The sequence below is a fragment of the Megalobrama amblycephala genome, linkage group LG3, assembly GCF_018812025.1.
Source record: "Megalobrama amblycephala isolate DHTTF-2021 linkage group LG3, ASM1881202v1, whole genome shotgun sequence".
Taxonomy (NCBI): domain Eukaryota; kingdom Metazoa; phylum Chordata; class Actinopteri; order Cypriniformes; family Xenocyprididae; genus Megalobrama; species Megalobrama amblycephala.
Window position 1 is genome coordinate 8,132,792 of NC_063046.1, and position 22,547 is coordinate 8,155,338.

At 35.4% G+C, this 22,547-nt stretch overlaps 1 protein-coding gene across 1 annotated transcript in view; it reads left to right on the forward strand.

Moving 5' to 3' along the window:
* Positions 1-22,547, forward strand: part of LOC125264411 (synaptotagmin-7-like) — a 74,818-nt gene that overhangs the window by 11,147 nt on the left and 41,124 nt on the right. The window contains exon 3 of the mRNA XM_048183686.1: positions 11,695-11,814. Coding sequence (XP_048039643.1) covers positions 11,695-11,814 — 120 coding nt within the window. The remainder of the gene's footprint in view (positions 1-11,694; positions 11,815-22,547) is intronic.

A 22,547-nucleotide genomic window follows, 5' to 3' on the forward strand; every position in this document is an offset into this window, starting at 1 on the left:
CTAGGGTACCCTCATATAACTGCATCCAGCCGTGTTTAATCTGCTGAAAATCCAGTTTAAACCAGCGTACATTTAGATGATGGTTTAGTTCTGTCTGGTGTGCCAGAATAGCCAAACTTCTGATTAAAATTCTCCCTTGTGGTGGTTATGCTAGTTACGAAGCCGGATGGAGACACCAGGATCCAAAACGCACCACGTGTGTGTTTTGAGCAGGACTGTGTCCCATCTGATCACGCTCTGTCACTTGGTCATGCTTGATTCATGACTTCTCTTACGCACTATTGCTTGCTCATGCCTGCCCAGGCACTTTGTTTCTCGTCGTGCTCTGTCGCTTTACTCATGCCTGATTGCGTCCTGTCTCTCTCTGCGCCCTTCTGTCTCTCTCTCTGTTTGCCCATCTGTTTGGTTCGAGCTTCTTCTTCATGGCTCTACACCTGTCACCTGTACACCGCAGGGTAGAAGAAGAGCCAGAGGACGTGGATTATTCAACTGTGTCTATCTTTATCTTTAAGAGGACACTGCATCGTAGAGGAGGGAACCTCTTTACATAATCGATGAGTGTTTATCCTCGTCTGAGTTGACTAGCTGTTCAAACACAGTGACTGAATCTAATGAAGTGGTTATTCAGGAATCTAATCTATAAATAACAATGCTTGAAGCAAAGTTGAATGTTTTTTTAATTACTGTTGTGAAAGTGTATCTTTAAAAGTGTGTGATGTTGTAGATATAAAAGTTGCCTATCAATTAATTGTTTATTGAATTAATTATACATGATATGCTAAGTAACTAATAAAATGAATCAGTATTTATATATTTACAGTATTAACATTTTATTTTAGTATTATTTTTAAAGTATTATAGTAATTATTTATATTTTTAATGAGCTTTTATTTTTATATTTTGTATATTTTAAGTTTTATTAATTTGTTATGTGCTTTTGTCATTCTTATTAGCTTTTTAAAGTTCTTTTTTAGCTTTAATTTTTTTATTTAGTTTTAGTAACTTAGTAATTTCAATTTCACATTATTTATATAGCGCTTTTCACAATACATATCGTTTCAAAGCAGCTTTACAGAGAATGCATGTCAACATTACAATTTAAAGAATGCAGTTAGCAAATAATGTAATAAATTAGGCAATTAATTTACAATCACTGTTATCAGTTTAACTGAAGGTAGAAGCAATGAGCTCCTGGAAAGATGAATTACATATTAAAGGTGCCCTAGAACTTTTTTTTAAAAAGATGTAATATAAGTCTAAGGTGTCCCCTGAATGTGTCTGTGAAGTTTCAGCTCAAAATACCCCATAGATTTTTTTTTAATTAATTTTTTTAACTGTCTATTTTGGGGCATCATTATAAATGAGCCGATATAGGGCTACTGGCCCTTTAATTCTCGTGCTCCACGCCCACGGAGCTCGCGCTTGCCTTGAACAGTGCATAAACAAAGTTTACACAGCTAATATAACCCTCAAATGGATCTTTACAAAGTGTTCGTCATGCATGCGGCATGCATGCGTCGGATTATGTGAGTATAGTATACTGTTACATTGTTTACATTTGATTTTGAATGAATTTGAGGCTGTGCTCCGTGGCTAACGGCTAATGCTACACTGTTGGAGAAATTTATAAAGAATGAAGTTGTGTTTATGAATTATACAGACTGCAAGTGTTTAATAATGAAAATAGCGACGACTCTTGTCTCTGTGAATACAGTAATAAACGATGGTAACTTTAACCACATTTAACAGTACATTAGCAACATGCTAACAAAACATTTAGAAAGACAATTTACAAATATCACTAAAAATATCATGATATCATGAATCATGTCAGTTATTATTGCTCCATCTGCCATTTTTCGCTATTGTTCTTGCTTGCTTACCTAGTCTGATGATTCACCTGTGCAGATCCAGACGTTACTGGCTGCCTTTGTCTAATGCCTTTCATAATGTTGGGAACATGGGCTGGCATATGCAAATATTGGGGGCGTACATATTAATGATCCCAACTGTTACGTAACAGTCGGTGTTATGTTGAGATTTGCCTGTTCTTCAGAGGTCTTTTAAACAAATGAGATTTACATAAGAAGGAGGAAACAATGGAGTATGAAACTCACTGTATGTCATTTCCATGTACTGAACTTTTGTTATTTAACTATGCCAAGATAAACTCAATTTTTCATTCGAGGGCACCTTTAACAATAATTAGGATATATAGAAATTTGGGAATGTGCATGTTGATCCAGATGATTGCATCTTCTGAAGTCCTCGCAGGAGCTGGCGCCGTCTCTTCATAGGTGTTGGTCATCTGAGGTCTTCTTAAGAGGCTGGATCCAAACTGAAGCTGATGTCCACTCTAGTCAGAAAAGCAAATGGAGAGTAATTAGTGTAGCTGCTGTTCATAACATTAAGCAAAGATAGTCATGTGCAATTGATCTGGTATGAGATGCATTATGTGAACGCTTGGCTAAAGAGATGAGCCTTGAATCTAGATTTAAACTGGGTGAGCGAGTCTGAGCCCCGAACATTATCAGGAAGGCTACTCCAGAGTTTCGGAGCCAAATGTGCAAACGCTCTCCCTCCTTTAGTGGATTTAGATATCCTAGGTACAACCAGAAATCCAGAGTTTTGTGATCTTAAAGAGCGTGAAGGATTGTAGGGCGATAGAAGATCGGTTAAGTACACAGGAGCTAAACCATTTAGAGCCTTATAGGTCATTAGCAATACTTTATAATCGATATGGAACTTAATGGGTAACCAGTGTAGAGATGATAAAATTGGTGTTATATGATCATATTTTCTTGACCGGGTAAGAACTCTAGCAGCTGCATTTTGTACTAATTGTACACTGTAAAATGTAATACGCTCTGTTGACTCAATAAAATTGAGGCAACAGATTACAAGCAATATTATTAATTAAATTCAACATATAAGAATTGAGTTAGAATTAATAAAATTAATTCCTTAAAAGTCAACCATTTAAAATGAGTAAAATTAGCACCATTACAAAAACCTCAAACTGACATAAAAAGCAAATAGTCAAACTGCCCAACTAAATGAAACACTGATAACCATAATGGCGACCAAACATTTTCAATAATATCAACATCAACATCTAAACCTGTGTTAATTCTTGTGTTTCTCTTTCCATCAGTGATTCTGCTTGTTATCATCCGGTGTCTTCAATGCTGTCTGTTATTCAGATATTTTTGTTCTGTAAATTTTACTTTAAATGGTTGACATTTAAGGAATTAATTTGATTAATTCCAACTCAATTCTATTTGTTGAATTTAATTAATGATATTACTTGTAATCTGTTGCCAAAATTTTATGGAGTAGATATAGTGTATTACTTTTTACAGTGTAGCTTAACTATTAAGCTACTATTAAGTACTTCAACTTATTTAATTTCAGTGTTACGTTTTTTTCTTTTTTGACTTTTTTTTAGTTTTTAATCTAATATTTACATTTTATTTCAGCTTTATTTCAATTAAAAAATGTATTTTTAATAGTTTTAGTTAGCAATAACAACACTGGTTTGACCGACCAATGGCAGACCAGTCGTATTTTCAGCTGTTGATTCAGACATTACACTCTTCGCCTTTAAATATTATCATATAAACATTCAGTCAATGAGTTGGATGTTTATTCAGTAACAGACAAGTAATTTGTTACATTGATTGAAACTTGTGAGACTTTTTGAGCGGTTCATTAAAAGAAGTGGCTCATAAGAGTGATTTGTTCAAGAATTTGACCAGTGAATAGACAGATAAATCGTTTCTTTGTAATATTTTGAAGCACCCAGTCTTTGTCTCATCACATTCAATTTAGGCTGTGTAAGTCAAAAATAAATAAATCAACTTATAATTTCTTTGCCGCTGTGGAATAGTGGTGCAGTCAACACTGTATTGTTAGAAGGGCTAAACCCATGCAAAGCCAAGAAATTCACGTCTGAGCAACTAAGGCTAAATTAAATATCCAATATCTTTCAAGAAACCCATTGAGTGATGTGAATACAGAGAAGAATGAATGAAAGACAGGGGGAAAGAAGTAACTACTTTTCTATTAACTGTGTGTTTACAAATTCAATTCTGTGTGTGTGTGTGCATCTGCAATCGTACACACAAGCCTGTTTGTATCTATACCAAGGTCATTTAGCAGTTTACAATCCCTATAGGTGCTTGTGTGTGTCTGTGTGTGTGTGTGGTCAATGGTTTAGAAGTCAGTATGTGTTCTCTGCTGGCAGATCAACTCTACACAACATTGATCGCCTGTCCTCACCATCATTTCTACTATGATTAACTGTCATAGAGAAGTGAAGAGAGAGAGAGAGAGAGAGAGAGAGAGACGGTTCACACCAAGTCTAAGAAGCAAGTATGATTTCCATTTGGTCATACAAAAATGAATTTTATTTTATTTTATTTTGTGAGCAGAGCTGTTATCTAGACCAGGGGTACTCAACAGGCGGCCCGCGGGCCTCATCCGGCCCGTCAGCATTAAATTTGTGGCCCGCATCATGCTACATATAAATGTATTTTTATTATAATTTGCGTCCAAAATTAGCGTGAATATTACTTCGTTTTTTTTTTACACGTACACTAGGGTAGGCGTACAGTGCGCGTGACGCTGTAATCATCAGCAGAGAACGCGTATAGTGTACGCGCGCAGCAGTTTTTCTAACCGCAAAGAACAATATAAACTGAAGGCACTTTGCACGCGCGCATTGAATAGTTTTTGCACTAATTTAGTTTGTCCACAAGGTGTCAGCACTGAAACGTATGGAAGCCCGTTTCCGCCACAGTTGAGTAAAAAAATATAAATCTCTAAGTCATAATAATGAGAAACTTTCTCGTAATAATGACTTAGTTTCTCATAATAATGAGAAACTTTCTCGTAATAATGACTTAGTTTCTCATAATAATGACTTAGTTTCTCATAATAATGAGAAACTTTCTCGTAATAATGACTTAGTTTCTCATAATAATGAGAAACTTTCTCGTAATAATGAGAAACTCTCATAATAATGAGAAACTTCTACGCATGCGCAGAGCAGATGGACATGGCCCGCTAGCGACATCCGCTGGTCAGTCTCGTAAATGCGAGAACAGCAAACACATTCTGCATTCGTGCACTTCTGTTTTCGTTAAATTCAGTGTATTATACAAAGTGCAGTCTATAGTATCATTAAATAACATCAGTTATAAATTATCAGTATATCTTCAATACTTTTCCATGCACGAGAAGGTGGAACAAAGTGGTTTCCGCAGTAACGGTGGAAACTGCTGTATGAACGCGAAGGCTTTGAAAACTATCAGATTAATGAAGGAATATTGACAAGTTTAAGTGGGTTTACCTAGACATAGGCGCTGGAAAGCTTTTCTAATATAAACCGGTCCTAAAGCACTTGCCCAGTCATAAACCTGCATTCCAGCGATATTCCTACAGAAAACACCTTTTAACATGTTTATGATTCATTAGAATACATACATGTATGCAAAAGACAACTTTCGAGGTGAAGCGTTCTTTAACAGAGTTGGATATGTGTGTGTGTGTGTGTGTGTGTGTGTGTGTGTGTGTGTGTGTGTGTGTGTGTGTGTGCTGTCTTATCATTCCTCTATCTGTTTGAAATCCATGGATCACCACTCTGTGTTTCTGCGTGTTCATACACAAACATACAAATGAATGTTACAAATGAAGACTATCCAGTCTCATAGGCTACAGATAATTTATCAATAATGTTATTTATTTAATGAGATTATAGTTTACACTTTTGAACATGCCATGGATGCGGAGTTCTCGCATTTGACCAGCGGATGTCGCTAGCGTGTCACTGCTCCGCTGCTCTGCGCATGCGTAGAAGTTTCTCATTATTACGAGAAAGTTTCTCATTATTACGAGAAACTAAGTCATTATTACGAGAAAGTTTCTCGTTATTATGAGATGTTAAGTCATTATCACGAGAAAATAACTCATTATTACGAGAAAGTTTCTCATTATTATGAGAAACTAAGTCATTATTACGAGAAAGTTTCTCATTATTATGAGAAACTAAGTCATTATTACGAGAAAGTTTCTTGTTATTATGAGAAACTAAGTCATTATTACGAGAAAGTTTCTCATTATTACGAGAAAGTTTCTCATTATTATGAGAAACTAAGTCATTATTACGAGAAACTAAGTCATTATTACGAGAAAGTTTCTCATTATTATGAGAAACTAAGACATTATTACGAGAAACTAAGTCATTATTACGAGAAAGTTTCTCATTATTATGAGAAACTAAGTCATTATTACGAGAAACTAAGTCATTATTACGAGAAAGTTTCTCATTATTATGAGAAACTAAGTCATTATTATGAGAAAGCTTCTCATTATTATGAGAAAGTTTCTCATTATTATGACTTAGAGATTTATATTTTTTTACTCAACTGTGGCGGAAACGGGCTTCCATAGAAACGGGCTGTTGTTTCAGTCTGAAAAGAAACGGATAAGACAGAACAAGAGTAACAACAAACACAATAGCCGACCGAGAGCGCTCGTTTGAGGGGATTAAAAGATACCAGCAACTCTAATTTTAAACAAGTACAAAGACATTTTATTGTAACTATTTGAGCGAAAAAGACTAGACAAGCATGAATCTCTCCAGTGCGCATGTGTCGAGCACTTGTGTTCGTGAACGCCATCAAAGGCTCGAGACTGTGCGCGCATGTAAAAAACAAAGTAACCTTATTTTTCCATGATGAAATGCAGTTGACATTCCTCAAACTTTGCAGTGCGTATGTTGCCGAGCATCATGAAAACAAACCTTTTATTCTTAATGTCAATGTGTTAGAAACAGAAAGCAAGCAGCGCTCCCATTACAGATCTATCATCACATCATTGAGCTTACGGAGAATATCTTATTTATCATGTTTACAACGTTGGTTATAGTTAGATAATTCATGAGATTGTGATTGAACATTAAAAAAAGAAAAAGAAAAAAAAGATTTTTGGATTCTGACCAAATTAAAAGGTAGGTAATAATAATACAAATAATAAAACGTATAAATAGGTGCTATAAAAAGTGTTAAAAGGTGCAATGGAGTATAAAAAGACTATAAAAAAAGTGCAATGTTTTCGTCTTACGGACAAACTCTCATCAGCCAGTGAACAACAGCCAGACCTTAAATTTCTTGTGAAAACAATGCAGACATTTCAAATGAATAAGGATTTTTCATCAGTTCTTGTTTTTCTTTATGCATTTGTACATTAAGAATACAGCAAGACAAGCTATTAATCATTTTTTTAAATGCCATTTATCATGTTAAGTGACACTTTAAAAAGGACACCATACTATTAAGACTTAGCTAGATAATAAACTGCACTTTTAGTAAATAAACAGTAAAACTACAAATATTGTCTTAAGTAGGCCTAAATAAAAGTCTTACGATCCAAGTTATAATTTGTGGCCCTTGGTGTTTCATTTGGTTAAAATGCGGCCCTCTTGGCCTCTGAACTTGAGTACCCCTGATCTAGACAAAGAAGAAGCCCAAATATTAGAGAGTTTTATTTGTTTTGGTCTCTTCATTATTCCTATACTTCAGTTTGTATAGTCTTAAATCCACACTATGTAAATTTTCGCCACTAGAGGTCGCTTATTCAAAACAAAGGCGTAGCTTGATGACGCATTGATTTCGCTGAAACATGGGAGGTGTTGTCTTCACTTCTACAGCCGGTGGAAAAGAATCAGGATGGGACTCAGAAATCATGTTCATGGATGAGATTATTAACGTTACTGTAGTATGAAGCAGAGCAGGGCGAGTGATGTTGGAGCTGAACGAGGCCGCTGGAGTGATTGCTAATGAGAGACGAGCGCGACACATGCCTCGAGAGCAGCCAGACTTTTATTATGCCGCAGTCGCCACTTCCGCTTCTTCCGGTCATGCGTATGTGGGGTAACGCAGCGCTGTTTATCATATTAGATACATTTGAGTGTTGAAAGTTGTTATAATATGTTATATATATGTTATAATGCTACTCTGCGTTCGCTCTGTGGCTACTATGAGACACTACAGTAAGCTAGATCGATATTAGTCATGGTAAACATGGTACTCGCGGTAAATCAAGAAAACGAGATTTAAACAATAAGACTTATTGTGTTGAGCTATATAACATGATTAGTTTTCTGCTGATGAATGTATCCAAACAGTTGCTCAGCTGTCTAGTAAAACACATAATATATTAAAGCATCTTTGGTGTTTCCATAGTTTCTACAAAATAAATCCAGAAATGAAGGGAAACGCAGTTATGATATCGTTGATAGGAGACGCACGGATATGGTTCGTGTCCTGGTTAAAATTGCTTATTTCTCTGGATTTAAACATTCTTGGAAACATTTGGGATAATGTAAGTACACAAGTCAACAAAATATATAACACTGTTCTAGTAGTTTTTGAATATTTTAATTCAAAAATCTTACATATTGTGCCTTTTAATAGTTTTGACTTTACTATTATCCTAAAATATTGAAAATAGTAATAAATATTAATATTATGGGTGTGTCCAAACTCTTGACCAGTAAAGGCGTGAGGCATGTACATCTAACTTTGCTTTCAATAAATATGTGTGCCACAAGTTTCAATTTTAATCTCCAAAGTTTGGACACACTTGAGTAAATTTCTTGAGTAGAAATATTTCTTGTGATCTTAAAAGCATTTTGATGTAAAGGTTTTTGCCTATTTAGAAGAAATTGTGCATGAATTTAATTTTATTTTATTTTATTTTATTTTATTTTATTTTATTTTATTTTATTTTATTTTATTTTATTTTATTTTATTTTATTTGTGAGCAGAGCTGTAATACAAACAAGAAGCCCAAATATAAAAGTTTTAATTTGTATATCATTTTTTGCTCTCTTCATCATTTCTGTACTTCCATTTGTATATTCTAATAGTTTTAATGACTTGATGACTCTTATTCTAAAAATGTTGAAAATGGTAATAAAATGAATATGGGTGTGTGTGTGTCCAAACTCTTGTCTGGTAGTGTAAATGCGTGAGGCGCGTTGATATAATATTTGTGTGCCACAAGTTTCAATTTTAATCTCCAGCACAGTTAATATCCTTTAGCACACTGGCAATAATCTTTCACTTTACAGGATTGTGTAACTGTAACCAGCTCCAGCTCTAATTCCCTGATACCATGATTGTCTGACAGGCAATTAAGCTCCTGCCTGTTCTGGAGACGCGTGTGATTTGTGCTGTAGCGCTGGAACCGTGAAGCTCTGGGCTTACGAGTTTTACTCTAGTGGACTATAGCAGTGCTGCGCTTTATTGATTTGAACAAACACAATATCAAATGAATGGTAAACAGATTCTGTGACTAGAGACAAAGGGGAATCTTTCCATTCATATTTTTACGGTACACTATATAACTTTTTTTTTGTTGTTCAAAATTTCCCAAATTTAAATAACAAGTCAATGCATCATCAATCCTTCTTGCAAAGTGTGTTTTTGTCTTACCCTGATTCACTATGGTAAGCCTATTACAAGTGTTTATATTTTAGACCCGTAAGGATGGTTTTCGTGGGAAATTGCGTACATGTGAAAAGTCTATAAAAATTTGTATTAAAATACATGCATCTTCATTTTTATTTATGTTTACCATGTGAGCAGCGCTCAATCAATCCTTTGACATGATGCACACGACCCTGACCGCTCCTGCCGCTGTCTGCAGATGAAGTCGGAGAGGAGACACGAGTCTTCCTTTAGGACCCTGCTGTGAATCTGAGCTGAAGCCTCTTGTGAAGGCCATTTACAGCCCTTGTAAGGGTGATGTTTTAGACTCACGTAATCGATAAACGAGAGTGTGTGGGCTTAATGCGCTCCTGCGTAACACTGATTCTGTCCTAGCCCCCAGCAAAGCTCGTTTTACATGCCGGTCTGCCGATTCCTTTATGAGCGTAAATCGTTATAAAACCTGTTGATTAATGAAGTGTGAGAGAAGGGGGGAAATTTGTAGTTAGAGAGAAACATGGAGGAATCCTACAGGATAATGAATTTCTTTTTCATAGTTCAGGAGATTTAATGGAGTTCTCAGTTATGTTTCATATTGGTGTCAGCTTTGTTTCAGAGGTCTCTCCCAAAAATCTTACATAGATTTCTTTTTTTTTTTTGCATTTGCATTTGCATTTGCATTTGCATCTTTGACAAATCAGAGCACAGTTTGAGACGTTGTAGAGCTCTCGACTGAAGTTCTCCATCTGCTCTCCAGTCTCCAGTTAATGTAATTGCAGACTCATTTGTGATTTTTCTTTTCTTACAAGATAGCTTTGGCTTAATATGAAACATAATGGTGTTAAAAGATACTTGCATTTTATAGCAATAGAGTGTTAAAGTAACGAGGACCGAGGATCTCAGAAAACTGTAAAGTTTAAGTTCATGTTAAAATCTCTGAGATTTGATTCCAGACTCTTTGTCTTTTTTGTTGTTGTTGTTAACAACTGTTTATTAAGTTCTTTTACTTTTTTAAAAACAAAGAATCTCTAGAATACAATTATACAAACCACCCCCCAGACTCTTTCTGTCTTTAAGAAGAAATCTAAATTATGCATAAACTTGTTTATGAGTGACAAATTCATTGGAGAATAGAAAATAAAATAAATAAATAAAAACAGTTAAAACAGTAATATTGTGAAATATTATTTTTATATATAGCTTTATATTTGAATACATTTTAAAATGTAATTTATTCTTGTGATCAAAGCTGAATTTTCAGCATCATTACTCCAGTCTACAGTGTCACATGATCCTTCAGAAATCATTCTGATATGATGATTTGCTGCTCAAGATTGATTGATTGATATTATGCCAACATAGTAGGGGTGTAACGGTACATGTATTCGCCCCGAACCGCCACGGTACGGGCGTCACAGTTCGGTGCATACAGTCAGTCACAGGCGATTAACACTCCAATCCAGAAGGGGGCGCACACGGTAATGCAACACTGTTTGCTAACCACCACAACAGGGAAAAAAGCAGCAGAAGAAGAACAGATGATCTATGCATAGATATGTTTACATGTAATCTCTCAACCAGTGTTTGAATCGTGGAAAGACATCAATAAAACAGCTTGAGAATAATATCTCACGTAGCATTACATTTACCTCAGGCAAGTCATTTAGTGTCCACAGCATGTTAGTTCACTAGAGAAATGAAGCATTTCACTAAATATATGCACTATATAAGCTCATATATTCATTATATGTCTTGATTATTTCATGTGTTTAATTAAATTTGTCATGAAAACAAGTTATGACAGTAACTGTGTAAATGATCATATTTCAAAAATGAATTGGTGTAAAAAAATGTGAAAAATAATTGTATAATTAGATTTAGAAGTTAATGCAAAACCTGCTTTATGTGCAATTTACATGTTGTTGTTTTTTTCATTTGAGTGTTTATTATATAAATAGCAACTGAATTTAATAGTTTGGCTCTGTTGTTAATTGTAACTTTTAATATTATAGTAATCTGCAAGAAACCGTCATGTTCGTGTACCGTTACACCCCTACAACATAGAGTTAATGTACTGAACATTTTTTACCTTTCAGACAAGACTTAAAGTCAAAATTCAAGTTTTTTGACCAGCTTTCCTTTAGTTTATAATGGGTTCTGCTCATCACTTGTTTGGTTTGGCCTCTTTGTTTTGTGACAGAGAGGGGAAGATGGTTGTGCTGTCCCTCGCGATCGGATTGGCTGAGCAAGATGACTTCGCCAACCTTCCAGATCTACAGGAGGTACCAGGGAACAAGGAAACACCTCCCACTGACAAAAGGTAATGGCTTGTTTAAAACATTTGCTTTCTAAATGGGTGTCAAAATAAGGGATTTGTTAGTGTTTGACAGTTCGCCCCTGCTGGTAGATGCTGTAACTGCACCATTTGAGGAAAAAATGTATTTCTCCTTTGCTGGACACATAACCCTATGCATAAATAATGCACACATTTCTAAGGCCTTTAAATTGTCAACATGATCAATACATTGCTGAAAAAAACTGTTGTACACAATCCACTAAATGCCTTTTGTCATCTTATTGATTATTCTTTTTTATCGAGTAAAAGGTGTTTTAGTATACAGTAATTGTAAAAACGCCCCCCTTCAGGTCATGGTACAAGTGTCAAGTAAACGCAATGTTTGCTGTGACTTTTATAAAGTAAACTTAAGAATACATTTTATATTATTATTAAAAAGCAACTTAGGTTTACTTGATTATCCAAACATCATTTACATAATATTGGAAGATATAGAATGACAAGAGAGTTAAATGTATTTTATGCAAGTATTCTGCTAGACTGTTAAATAACTTAATTTACATCAGAATATCTTCTTACTTTTTGCCCATATAAATATCAGAAGCTGCAGTAAATTGCATGTTTTTACTCAGTTTGGGCCTCTGATGAGCTCTTCTCCATATCATACTACTGTATATGAGCCATAATACCCTGATGTATCATTTACACAACAAAAACACAAACACATATGCACTTTTTTTTTAGATTTTGTCTATAGTTTCAGTGTGCTGTTGCATTTAAAAATAGTTTTCAGACTATTGTTTCATATTTCAGGCTTTACAGAGTTAAAATTGGTGCATTCTTATGAAATAATTGTTTTACAATGCCAAATATTTCATTGTATTATAGTAGATGTTTTGCAGTTGACTATAGTCTTTTTTTAAAGGGGACATGAAATAGATTTTTTTTTTATTATTATTATTTTATAATGTTTCCTGAGGTGCACAGTGCACTTATAACGTTAATATGATTTTTACATCAAATAAATGGCTCTCTTTCAACCCTGATTTTAGCCCTCTGATTTGAACGCTCTGTTTTAAGGGGCGTGTCTGCTGTGAGACTTCAGTGTAAACGCCCACTGCTGTGATTGGCTGACATCTTTGCAATTGAAATATGTATTACATGTGGAATCCTTTTCGAATGCTTTTACCACATTTTTCTGTTACAGCTGTCGAGATTAACAAATCATGAAAAGTGTTGATTATTACATTATATTTAGATCTATTCCATCACATGGAAGGTTGCAGTGATGAGCATTGAGCAGATCTGTTGATCACGTGAATGCAGTGATCTCATCATTGCAACGCAATTTCTGCACTCTCACAAAAACTTTCACCATAACTAACAATGCAAACACGATGTAAATACAGTGTAAGACTCATAGTGTAGTGTAAGAGCGTCACTGTAACAGGAGTTTTGGCAAGTGTCCAGATAAACTCGCTCAGCTTCAGCCATTATAAAGAGAGCGTTCTTTGAAGTAAAAATACTAGGATTATTCGTTATGAATTTAACTGTTATTACCAATTTTAAAATGAAATGCGTTACTTACAGTTTGCTGATTCCAGAAAAGTTGATTCCTGATCTTTGAGCAAAAGTTTTTGGGCAAAGCCAGTCTCACATTGCAATTTGTTCTCAAAACAGTCACTGTACAGTACAAACACGCAAGTCAGCGCTGACGTGACTAGGACGTTCGTTAAAAATAAACTGATCCATTTTTCTCTGACATCGGGATCCTTCGGCAGCTTATGCAAAGATGATGTTTTTCCACAGACAGGAACAACACAACATCTGCATGGTATCGCAATCTAGTTATTATCACAATCTTATCGTAAACAACTACTTCAGATCCACTCACTGCTCATCAACTGAACACCAGTGGGCGGGGCCAACGATGCGATGATGTAAAAGTAGGCGTTGTTGTCTTGCTCCAGAGGCAGTCGTATGGAAATGATTGTGCCCCATGTGACGTCACATGCCACCTCTGTTCCAAACGAAGCTTTTTTACAGCTTGATTACATAAATGCTTTTTATTGATGACGAGGACGTTTTAAGTTATGGAACTTTCAGGATGTAATAATGATTCAAAGACCTCTTATATGCCAAAAGACCAAGGAAAATTTGATTTCTTGTGTCATGACCCCTTTAAAAGTGTGAAATGGACTTGTATTTGTATCTGTGTGCGAACTGAATCAACAGTTAGTCATTGGTGAGTTCTGAATTACGAGGTCCGTTCTTTGTCAATCAAGTGCTCAACCCACACAAGCTCATCACAAAATCAATGATCACCCTTGTGTAGCTTAGCTGGTTATCAATCAGGATGTCATTGAGTCGTACCAGTGAGTTTACTCCCTCTGCTCGCAGCGTTGAGAATGACTCAGAAATAAGCAACAAATGTGGCTTTCCTGGAATTTGTTGGTTAACATTAAACAGAGGGGCTAAAAATATTCATATGGGTTAATGCTAATGCTGGTTTTTATTATTCATGTGAGTAATCCTATTGAGTTTTTTTGGTTTGTTTGTTCTTGTATCTTAGTCTGTCATTTTGAACTTTTTTGCTATCATCAAGTATTCCCTTTGGTAGCCCTCTCTCTCTCTTACTGTGATCTGTGTTTCAGCGAGGTGTCGGGATCGCAGTGGGGGTGTGCTCATTATAAGAGAGTGTAGTCCCAACTAAAAATACACCCTCCTCCGTCTGGCTGAGACACGTATCATGCACAGGCACGCACACACACACACACACTGGCTTCTGCCAGGAGAATAAGTCTTGACTCTTTAAACACACATCAACCCACACAAATACACACACAGCACTTTATAATCAGACACACTCAGGAGTTCACAGTCTCTCAGCCTCAGACTAGTTAAACTGGAGTGTAGAGGTCTACAACAGGATGCATTTTTCCATCCAACTCCAGCAAGTTTCATTCCGAAGCCACCCGGGATTTTTATTTCTTGTCCATCTGCTCCCAATTTATAATCATTTTCATCCCGTCTGCTCAAACGAGGTCCATTCCTGCAATCTGCCGTGATCAGGGAAAGACCTGGAAATATGAGGTTGTTTTTAAATGGTAAAAATTAAAATCTTAAATAATAATTTAATACATTTTTAAATATTAATAAGTTATAATATTAAACAAATAATTGTTTATAATATTAAGTAAATAATATGTTTGTTTGTTTGTTTGTTTTTTTTTACTGCTGCTTGATTTGAGAAAACTTGGAAATATAAGGTACTGCTGGGTTAAAAACAACCCAAGTTGGGTTGAAAATGGACAAACCCAGTGTTTGGGTTGTTTTAACCCAGCGGTTGGGTTAAATGTTTGACAAACATGCTTGGCAGCTTTATTTAACCCAACTGTTGTTTAAAAAATACTGTATTGCTTGCTTCAGATAAACCCAAAATATGTTGGAAATTAATATGTTTAATAAATGAACATTTATTAATAAGTTTAATGAATAATAATTAAACAATAAACATTTATTAAATTGTTTAGTAATAAATGTTCACCTTTTGATTATTATTGTTGCCTCTAGTAATTATGTGTCTGATTTTTAATTTCCAACCTATTTTGGGTTCATTTTAAGTCAGTCATACAGTAATTTTTAAACAATAGTTGAGTTAAATAAAAATTTCCTGCACGTTGGGTTAACATTTAACCCAATCGCTGGCTTTGTCCATTTTCAACCCAACTTGGGTTGTTTTTAACCCAGCATTTTTTAGAGTGTAGTTTTTAATGTGGTTATTTCCAGGAAAGGTTATAAATATGGATTTATATATATATATATATATATATATATATATAATATATAAAACTTTTTTTTATTTTATTTTTTAAATAATTGAATAACAAAATCTTAAATTACTGAAATTCATGTAATGTCATAAACTACCCTCAAAATGTTTGGAAAGACCCTAGGCAAAGTGAAGTTTTGGACATAATCAGCATAAACCATTTCTTGGCATAAATGCATAATTAAAAAAAGTATTTTCCATTTTCTATTGTTTCAGTTTTTATTTAATAAAATTTGTTTTTTAAAATTTGCCGTAGGATTTATCCTGATTTTGTTCAGAATGCCTAGGGCGTTTCAGAACTTTGTTTTGTTCCTCTCGCTTTGCCTGTATTCAAATCAACAGTTATTGTCGTGCACTGTATGTGTGCAGTTATATTCCTGTGATGTGTAGAGCTGCAGCTTATATGTAGGGTGTTCCAAATCACTCACTTTTAAGGTTCCATTTCAGTCAGGATGCTCCCTATGTAGACACAGTAAGGCAGCTCACTAGGTTCTGGAGCAGAGCTTACATCATATTTTCCAAAAGGTAAACATAACAGTTTAAATTATTTAAAAAAAAAATAATAATAAATAATAATTTAAATAATAATAAATAATTTAAAGAACCCTCTGTAAACACCATGTTCACTGAAGATTTCAGCACATTGACCTTCTCTGCTCCATAAACTCACCTCTTGCTGTTCCAATCCTGCCAGACTTTCTTTTATCAGTGGAATGCAATAGAAAGTAAGGTATTTTAGATATTAATTGGGTCTAAAATAACATTGGACCCCATCGTAAGGAGGGGGGGGGGGAACAGCCTGAGACACTTTCACAATATCCTCTTTTGCATTCTTACAGAAAGTCTTACAGGTTTGAAATGACACAAAATGATGTTCATTTTGGGGTGCACTGTCCAAGAACTGAAACACACAGTTTGAAAGAATTCATTCACTGTGTCCCAACACTACAGGGAACAAAGAACTGTGTTTCACATATGTTTTATTGAAAAACTAACTAAATAACAACTGCTCTCTCTGGCCGACAATGGAATACCTCCCGCATATGACTAACAGTTGTTAGTCCCACTGCAACAAATCTACTGTGGTCCCGCGAGAACCGGTGAGTGTTTGGAAGTCTTGATTCGCTCCATCCTACATCAGTCTTTTGTCACGACCGAGTGTGTGTTAGGAACCCACTGCCCTCAGCTTTTGTTTTCCACAAACCTATTAACAAGCACAGTCATTTATCCTGGAAGGAAGTTTGCCTCTCGATGGCCTGTCTGTCTGCCTTATGTTGACGTATTAGACTCCTGAAAGGAAACACGCTAGCACCGCTGTAACACCCAGCGGCCTGTGGCGACACAGAGTGAGATGAGCCGGATGAGATCCTCGAGAGCATCACTGGGACACGCCCACTCTTAGTTTCTGTGTCCAATCGCGCTGAAGAATGAGTGTGTGCACTGACATCTAGATTCTAAAGATTCTAATCTCTGCTCGGAGATTCTAAAGCTGCACTCAGACAAACAAAACTGTTCAGAAGCTGCCTTGTTTCTCACTGTCTGCATTCTAACTGAAATAGAACCTCATAACTGACTGATTTGGGACACTAGCAGAGAGTGGGGTAAGATGAGCCATTTATGTTGTTCTCAAGATAAGGGAAAATGAGGCAGAAGTACAATGAAAGTATCTAAAGTAATTTCAGGATGTTTCCCATAATTGTAAATGTTTAGAATACATCTATGACAAAGGGTTCTAAAAATATGGCTACTTGTAAAAAAGTATTCCTGTGGCTCAATTTACCCATAGACAGTAAAAGAAATGGACACAGCGACCCCATTGGAACTCAATTGAGACAAGTGAAGCCCATTTTTAGCGATTTTTAGCACTTCCGTTTCTGACGCGCAGACTCAAACTAAGCTTGATGACGTCAGCAACCTGTCTGACAGATGTAAATCTTCTAGTAGCTGTGCGTGCAAACTGCCATCGTTAATCTTGCAGAGACGGCGAGCTTGAGCGGGGAGTTCTTTGGCGTGAGTGAGCAGGAGTAAGTATTCTGATTAATTATTTTGTATAGTATTTTAAAATGTAACGCCAGTACGCCATATTAAGTTAATGCATACTATTGCCTGTGAGCTTCTCCTCCTGTCTGTACGGTAATTTCTCTGCTGTGCGACAGAGAGTCGAGTGGTTATGACGCAATCGTTAGCCTATTTTTACAAAAACTGTTTCTACGGGGCCATAATGTAACATAGAAGGTAATGGAGCCCTTTATACATTGTCGTGTATCTTTAGAAATAAATAATGGACAAATGGAGTCTTTAAACGCCTCAGATGTAAAGTTATTCGCTGTCAAAGTGACGCCAAAATGAATGGGAGTCAATGGGATGCTAACGCAAGTGAAGTTCTGCTACAAGATGGCGGCACGCGGCCGACTTCAACTTCCGGTCGACTTCCTTGGGCACTGAATTTACTCCAAGTTAGGGGTAAGTTCATCCAAGTCAGTGGGTAAGTTGCACCATCTGGATGTAAACTGACCGTTACTGACAATCCTCATTTTGGCTGCGTGAGATTCTCCGTCTTTGTTGTTGTTGAGCAACCGAAGCGTGAGCTGTTAAAGCTCCGCCCTCCTCTGGAAAGGGGGCCGGCAGCTCATTTGCATTTAAAGGGACACACACAAAAACTGTGTTTTTGATCACACCCAAATAGGGGCAAATTTGACAAGTTATAATAAATGATCTGTGGGGTATTTTGAGCTGAAACTTCACAGACACATTGTGGGGACACCAGAGACTTATATTACATCTTGTGAAAAGGGGCATAATAGGCCCCCTTTAAAAACTAATTTAATAATCAAATATCCTTTTACAGCTCGAATTCCGGAAATGTTGGGATGTTTTTTTAAATTTGAATAAATAAAAAACTAATAAATTCTGTTCTTTTGAACTTTGTATTCATCAAAGAATCCTGAAAAAATGTATCAGTTTCAATGCAAATATTAAGCAGCACAACTGTTTTCAACATTGATAATAATAAAAATGTCTCTTGAGCAGCAAATCAACATATTAGAATGAATTCTGAAGGATCATGTGACACTGAAGACTGGAGTAATGATGCTGAAAATTCAGCTATTTCACAGTCTTTCACAGTAATATTAATAATAATAATATAATAATATTTCACAGTATTACTGTTTATACTGTATTTTTGATCAACTAAAATGCAGCCTTAGTGAGCAGAAGAGACTTCTAAATTGTTGGTTTAACTTAAAAAAGTAAGTTACCAGGTTGCCCTAAAATCTCGAGTTCATTGAAATTAAAAATTTGAGTTAATACAATGAAGGCGATTGGTTTAATCAACAGAAACTCAAAATATTATCTAAACCACTTTAATAATTAAGTTGATTTGACAAAATAAAAAATGTTGTGATAACAAATCATGAAAATAATTTTTTACAGTGTAATAATATTTCACAATATTGCTGTATTTTTGATCAAATAAATGCAGCCTGAGTGATATTAAGAGACTTCTTCAAAAAGATTAAAAATCTTACCAGCCTCAAACTTTTCAACTGTAGTGCATATTAGACTGATTATAAAATATACGATTTTATTGGAAATAAATAAATAAAATGAAATTAAAGCAAGCTCTGTTAAATCTTTCTCTGTCGCTGTCTCGCGCTGTGTTTGGGTAGGGAGCCTGTCAAAGCATCAGACTGTGATCAAAGCTCACCCTGGCCCTCCGGGGCCCGTCTGGAATGGTCGCCATGGAGAGTGTCCTTGCTCTACTAATAACTGCCTTCAATCATTCCACTCAGTAGCCCGAGCACTGTCACTATGGGCAACAGAAGGGTCACACCCACCCAGCCCCTGGCCTTTCAATGAGCTTCAGTGGACAGGGGAGATCATATAACACATCAACCACAAGTGATGTTTTTTTTATTTTTTTATTATGGGACCCCTGCTCTTTGTTAATCGACACAGTAAAGCGGGATGGGAAAGTATTGGGATGCAAAGCAGGTCAGAATCTTTCAGTTTATTTAGTTAGTTACTCCCCAACCCTGTATTTCCTGCTGTCTCGCTCTCACACACAGCTCATAAAAGCCTACGTCACACGAAAAGAGAAGTGCGAGTCCTCTGAGGATAAAACCAGAGAGGAAGAGTGAGTAACATCCGCTCAGACGGTGTCTTAACCTGCTCCCCTGACACCCGAGCTCTTCATCAAAGCACTTGTACTCTCGGTGTTAAAATAATCATGCTTCTTTACGCTCTCATCCTCCGCTGTCTTTCCTCCGCCCTCCCGTGGCCCAGTTTGAAATGAATCACGGTGTAACAGCGCCCCGAAGCCTCTCCATCGACCGCCGCCACTCCCCAGGAGCCCCGCCGAATCAATGTGTTTGAAAAACAAGCTATTCATCAGCGTAACGCCGCGGCCGTATCGTTCACACAATATGAGAAATGCATCTGTATCAATATCCACCTGCCACAGCTCAATTATATATTTCCATTATATTGTCCTGTGTGAGCCACTTATGAGTATGATTATAATAGCAGAAAGCACATTCGGATGATGTGTGCTCATGAGAGGAGAGCCATATTACGTTTATGGATCGGCATTGAGTGGCAAAGGCCATTTGGTTTTGTGAATCAAGCGGCGTGGCGTCAGATGTAGCCTGTACAGCCTGTGGCCCCTGCTGAGTGCTCATGCATTTGGAGTTTATTAGAGAAATAGTTAATTGTGCAGTTCACACAATTGAGCGGCTCCTGTACGCTTATACGGTGATGTGATTCGTGAGGATTTGAGCTCCAGGGATGGACTCATGCAGGCAGCTGGGTAATGGTAAGCACTGGTTGCTTTCTCAAACAATGTGTCCTAATCATGTGACGCATAATATGTGATCTGAGTCGCCTATTACATATTTCATAGATTTTTCTTTAGAGAGGTTTATAGCATGTCACCCTCAGATTAAAAAACAGACCAAAATAAAATTATGAGGCTTTGATCCATTATTTTGTAACGGAATGTAGTTTTAAGAGTTTTTTAGGTGAGAATATGGTTGTTTAGACCTCAGATATGCGATTTATGTGTAAACATATTTGAAAATTAGTTTAGACTCTTTCAGAGATGTGAGCTCCAGGCCGTCAGCGAGCGTTCAGAGCTCATGTACCCACAGAGAACAGCTTCATCTCGGCCAGTCCTTCAGGAATTTGCCGCTGGCTCTTATGTAGAAAGTGTTTAAACATGAGGTATAATTCATTTTGGGTATATCAAATGGGCAATCTTTGGTCTTATTAATCTATAACTTGTTCCAGAGCTAATAGATTTGGCTTAAGGGCTATATTAAGATTCATAACTTTATATTTACATTGAAATTAAATCCTGCGCTTAAAGCGCTGCTTTTATACGTTTGACTGAACTGTTTGCTTGTGTTTATTTCCTATTTTACTTCTTATACTGTTATAATGGCTATTGTTGTTCATTTAAATATCATTGTTCAATAAATAATATTTTATATAAATAACATGCCATATTTTTGGTATTGAGAGAATCCGTTAGTGATTTTGACTTCAGTGAAAGTTTCATTAATATGCCATTAGATGGCGTCAAAGACTGTCTTTATGAATGAGTGAGTCAGTCGCAAAGACTTTTATATTGAAATGGACTGAAACAAGAATCTGCATTGTAAAAAGCGTTATATAAATGAGGGTGACTTGACTTGACTTGACTTGACAAGAAAACAAGGACGTTGTTTTTACTTTAAACAACATCTTACGAGATGCAACTGACAAATGCATTGACTAGCGCTGTCATGGGAAATCCTCTTAAATGTTAAAAGGACAAAGACAAAGATATCGCTTTCCTCAGCGGACATTCAAACTGATTTTGTGATTATGACTGACCTGATGAATATCAGCTATACATATATATTTGTCTTATTTTTCATTTTAGATTAGAATAATAATAATTTAATATTATTCATTTTATAGTATAATGGTAATCTTCAAATTAGTAATACTTTGTTTTATTTTTTTAAATAATAATAATACTTTAAAAATGATTACATGATGAATATTTTACAGTATTATTTTTATTGTTGTAATTGAATATTTTAATTTACAGTATAATATTAATATTACAATACTTTTTTCTCTTCTTTTTAATTTTATGATAATACTACTAAGTATTATTATTAATTATTATTTAATACAAATTATTTTACAGCTCAATAGTAATCTTAAAATAATAACATTTCTGTTTTTAAATAATAATAATAATGCTAAATATATTTAATTTATTACTAACATTTTATTATTATTATTGTAATTGAATTTACAGTATAATTTTAATATTACAATAGTTGTATTTCTGTTATTTTTAATTATATAATACAACTATTATTAATAATTATTATTATTATTTAAAATTATAATTTATTTTACAGTACAATAGTAATCTTAAAAAAATAACATATTTCTGTTTTTTAAAATAATAATGCTAAAAATATTTAATTTATATATAATGTTTTACATTATTATTATTATTATTATTATTATTATTATTATTATTAATAAAACAATGTGAATGTAAAGTGGACTGAGACAGCATCACATCTGAAGTGAACTAAAGAGATTTAAAGTACAGGTACAGTGTTACTGTAATACGTTTTTGTTTTACCGTAGTTCACATTTTGTTCACTGAAAGAAGTCTGAAAGAGGTCAGCAGCAATGTTGACTGCAATATAAGATGTCAAATCGCACAACCTTCCAAATTATGATTAAGAAAAATATAGTAAACGTTGATTTGTTACTCATCCTGGCATTATAATACCATCTGTATTCATTTCATGTGCATCCACCTAGTATGAAGTGATGCAATGACACAATGATCTACAGAGTAGGCGTGATCCTGTAGACATGTGCGGTTATGCTCTGATGATGTAAGTAAAGG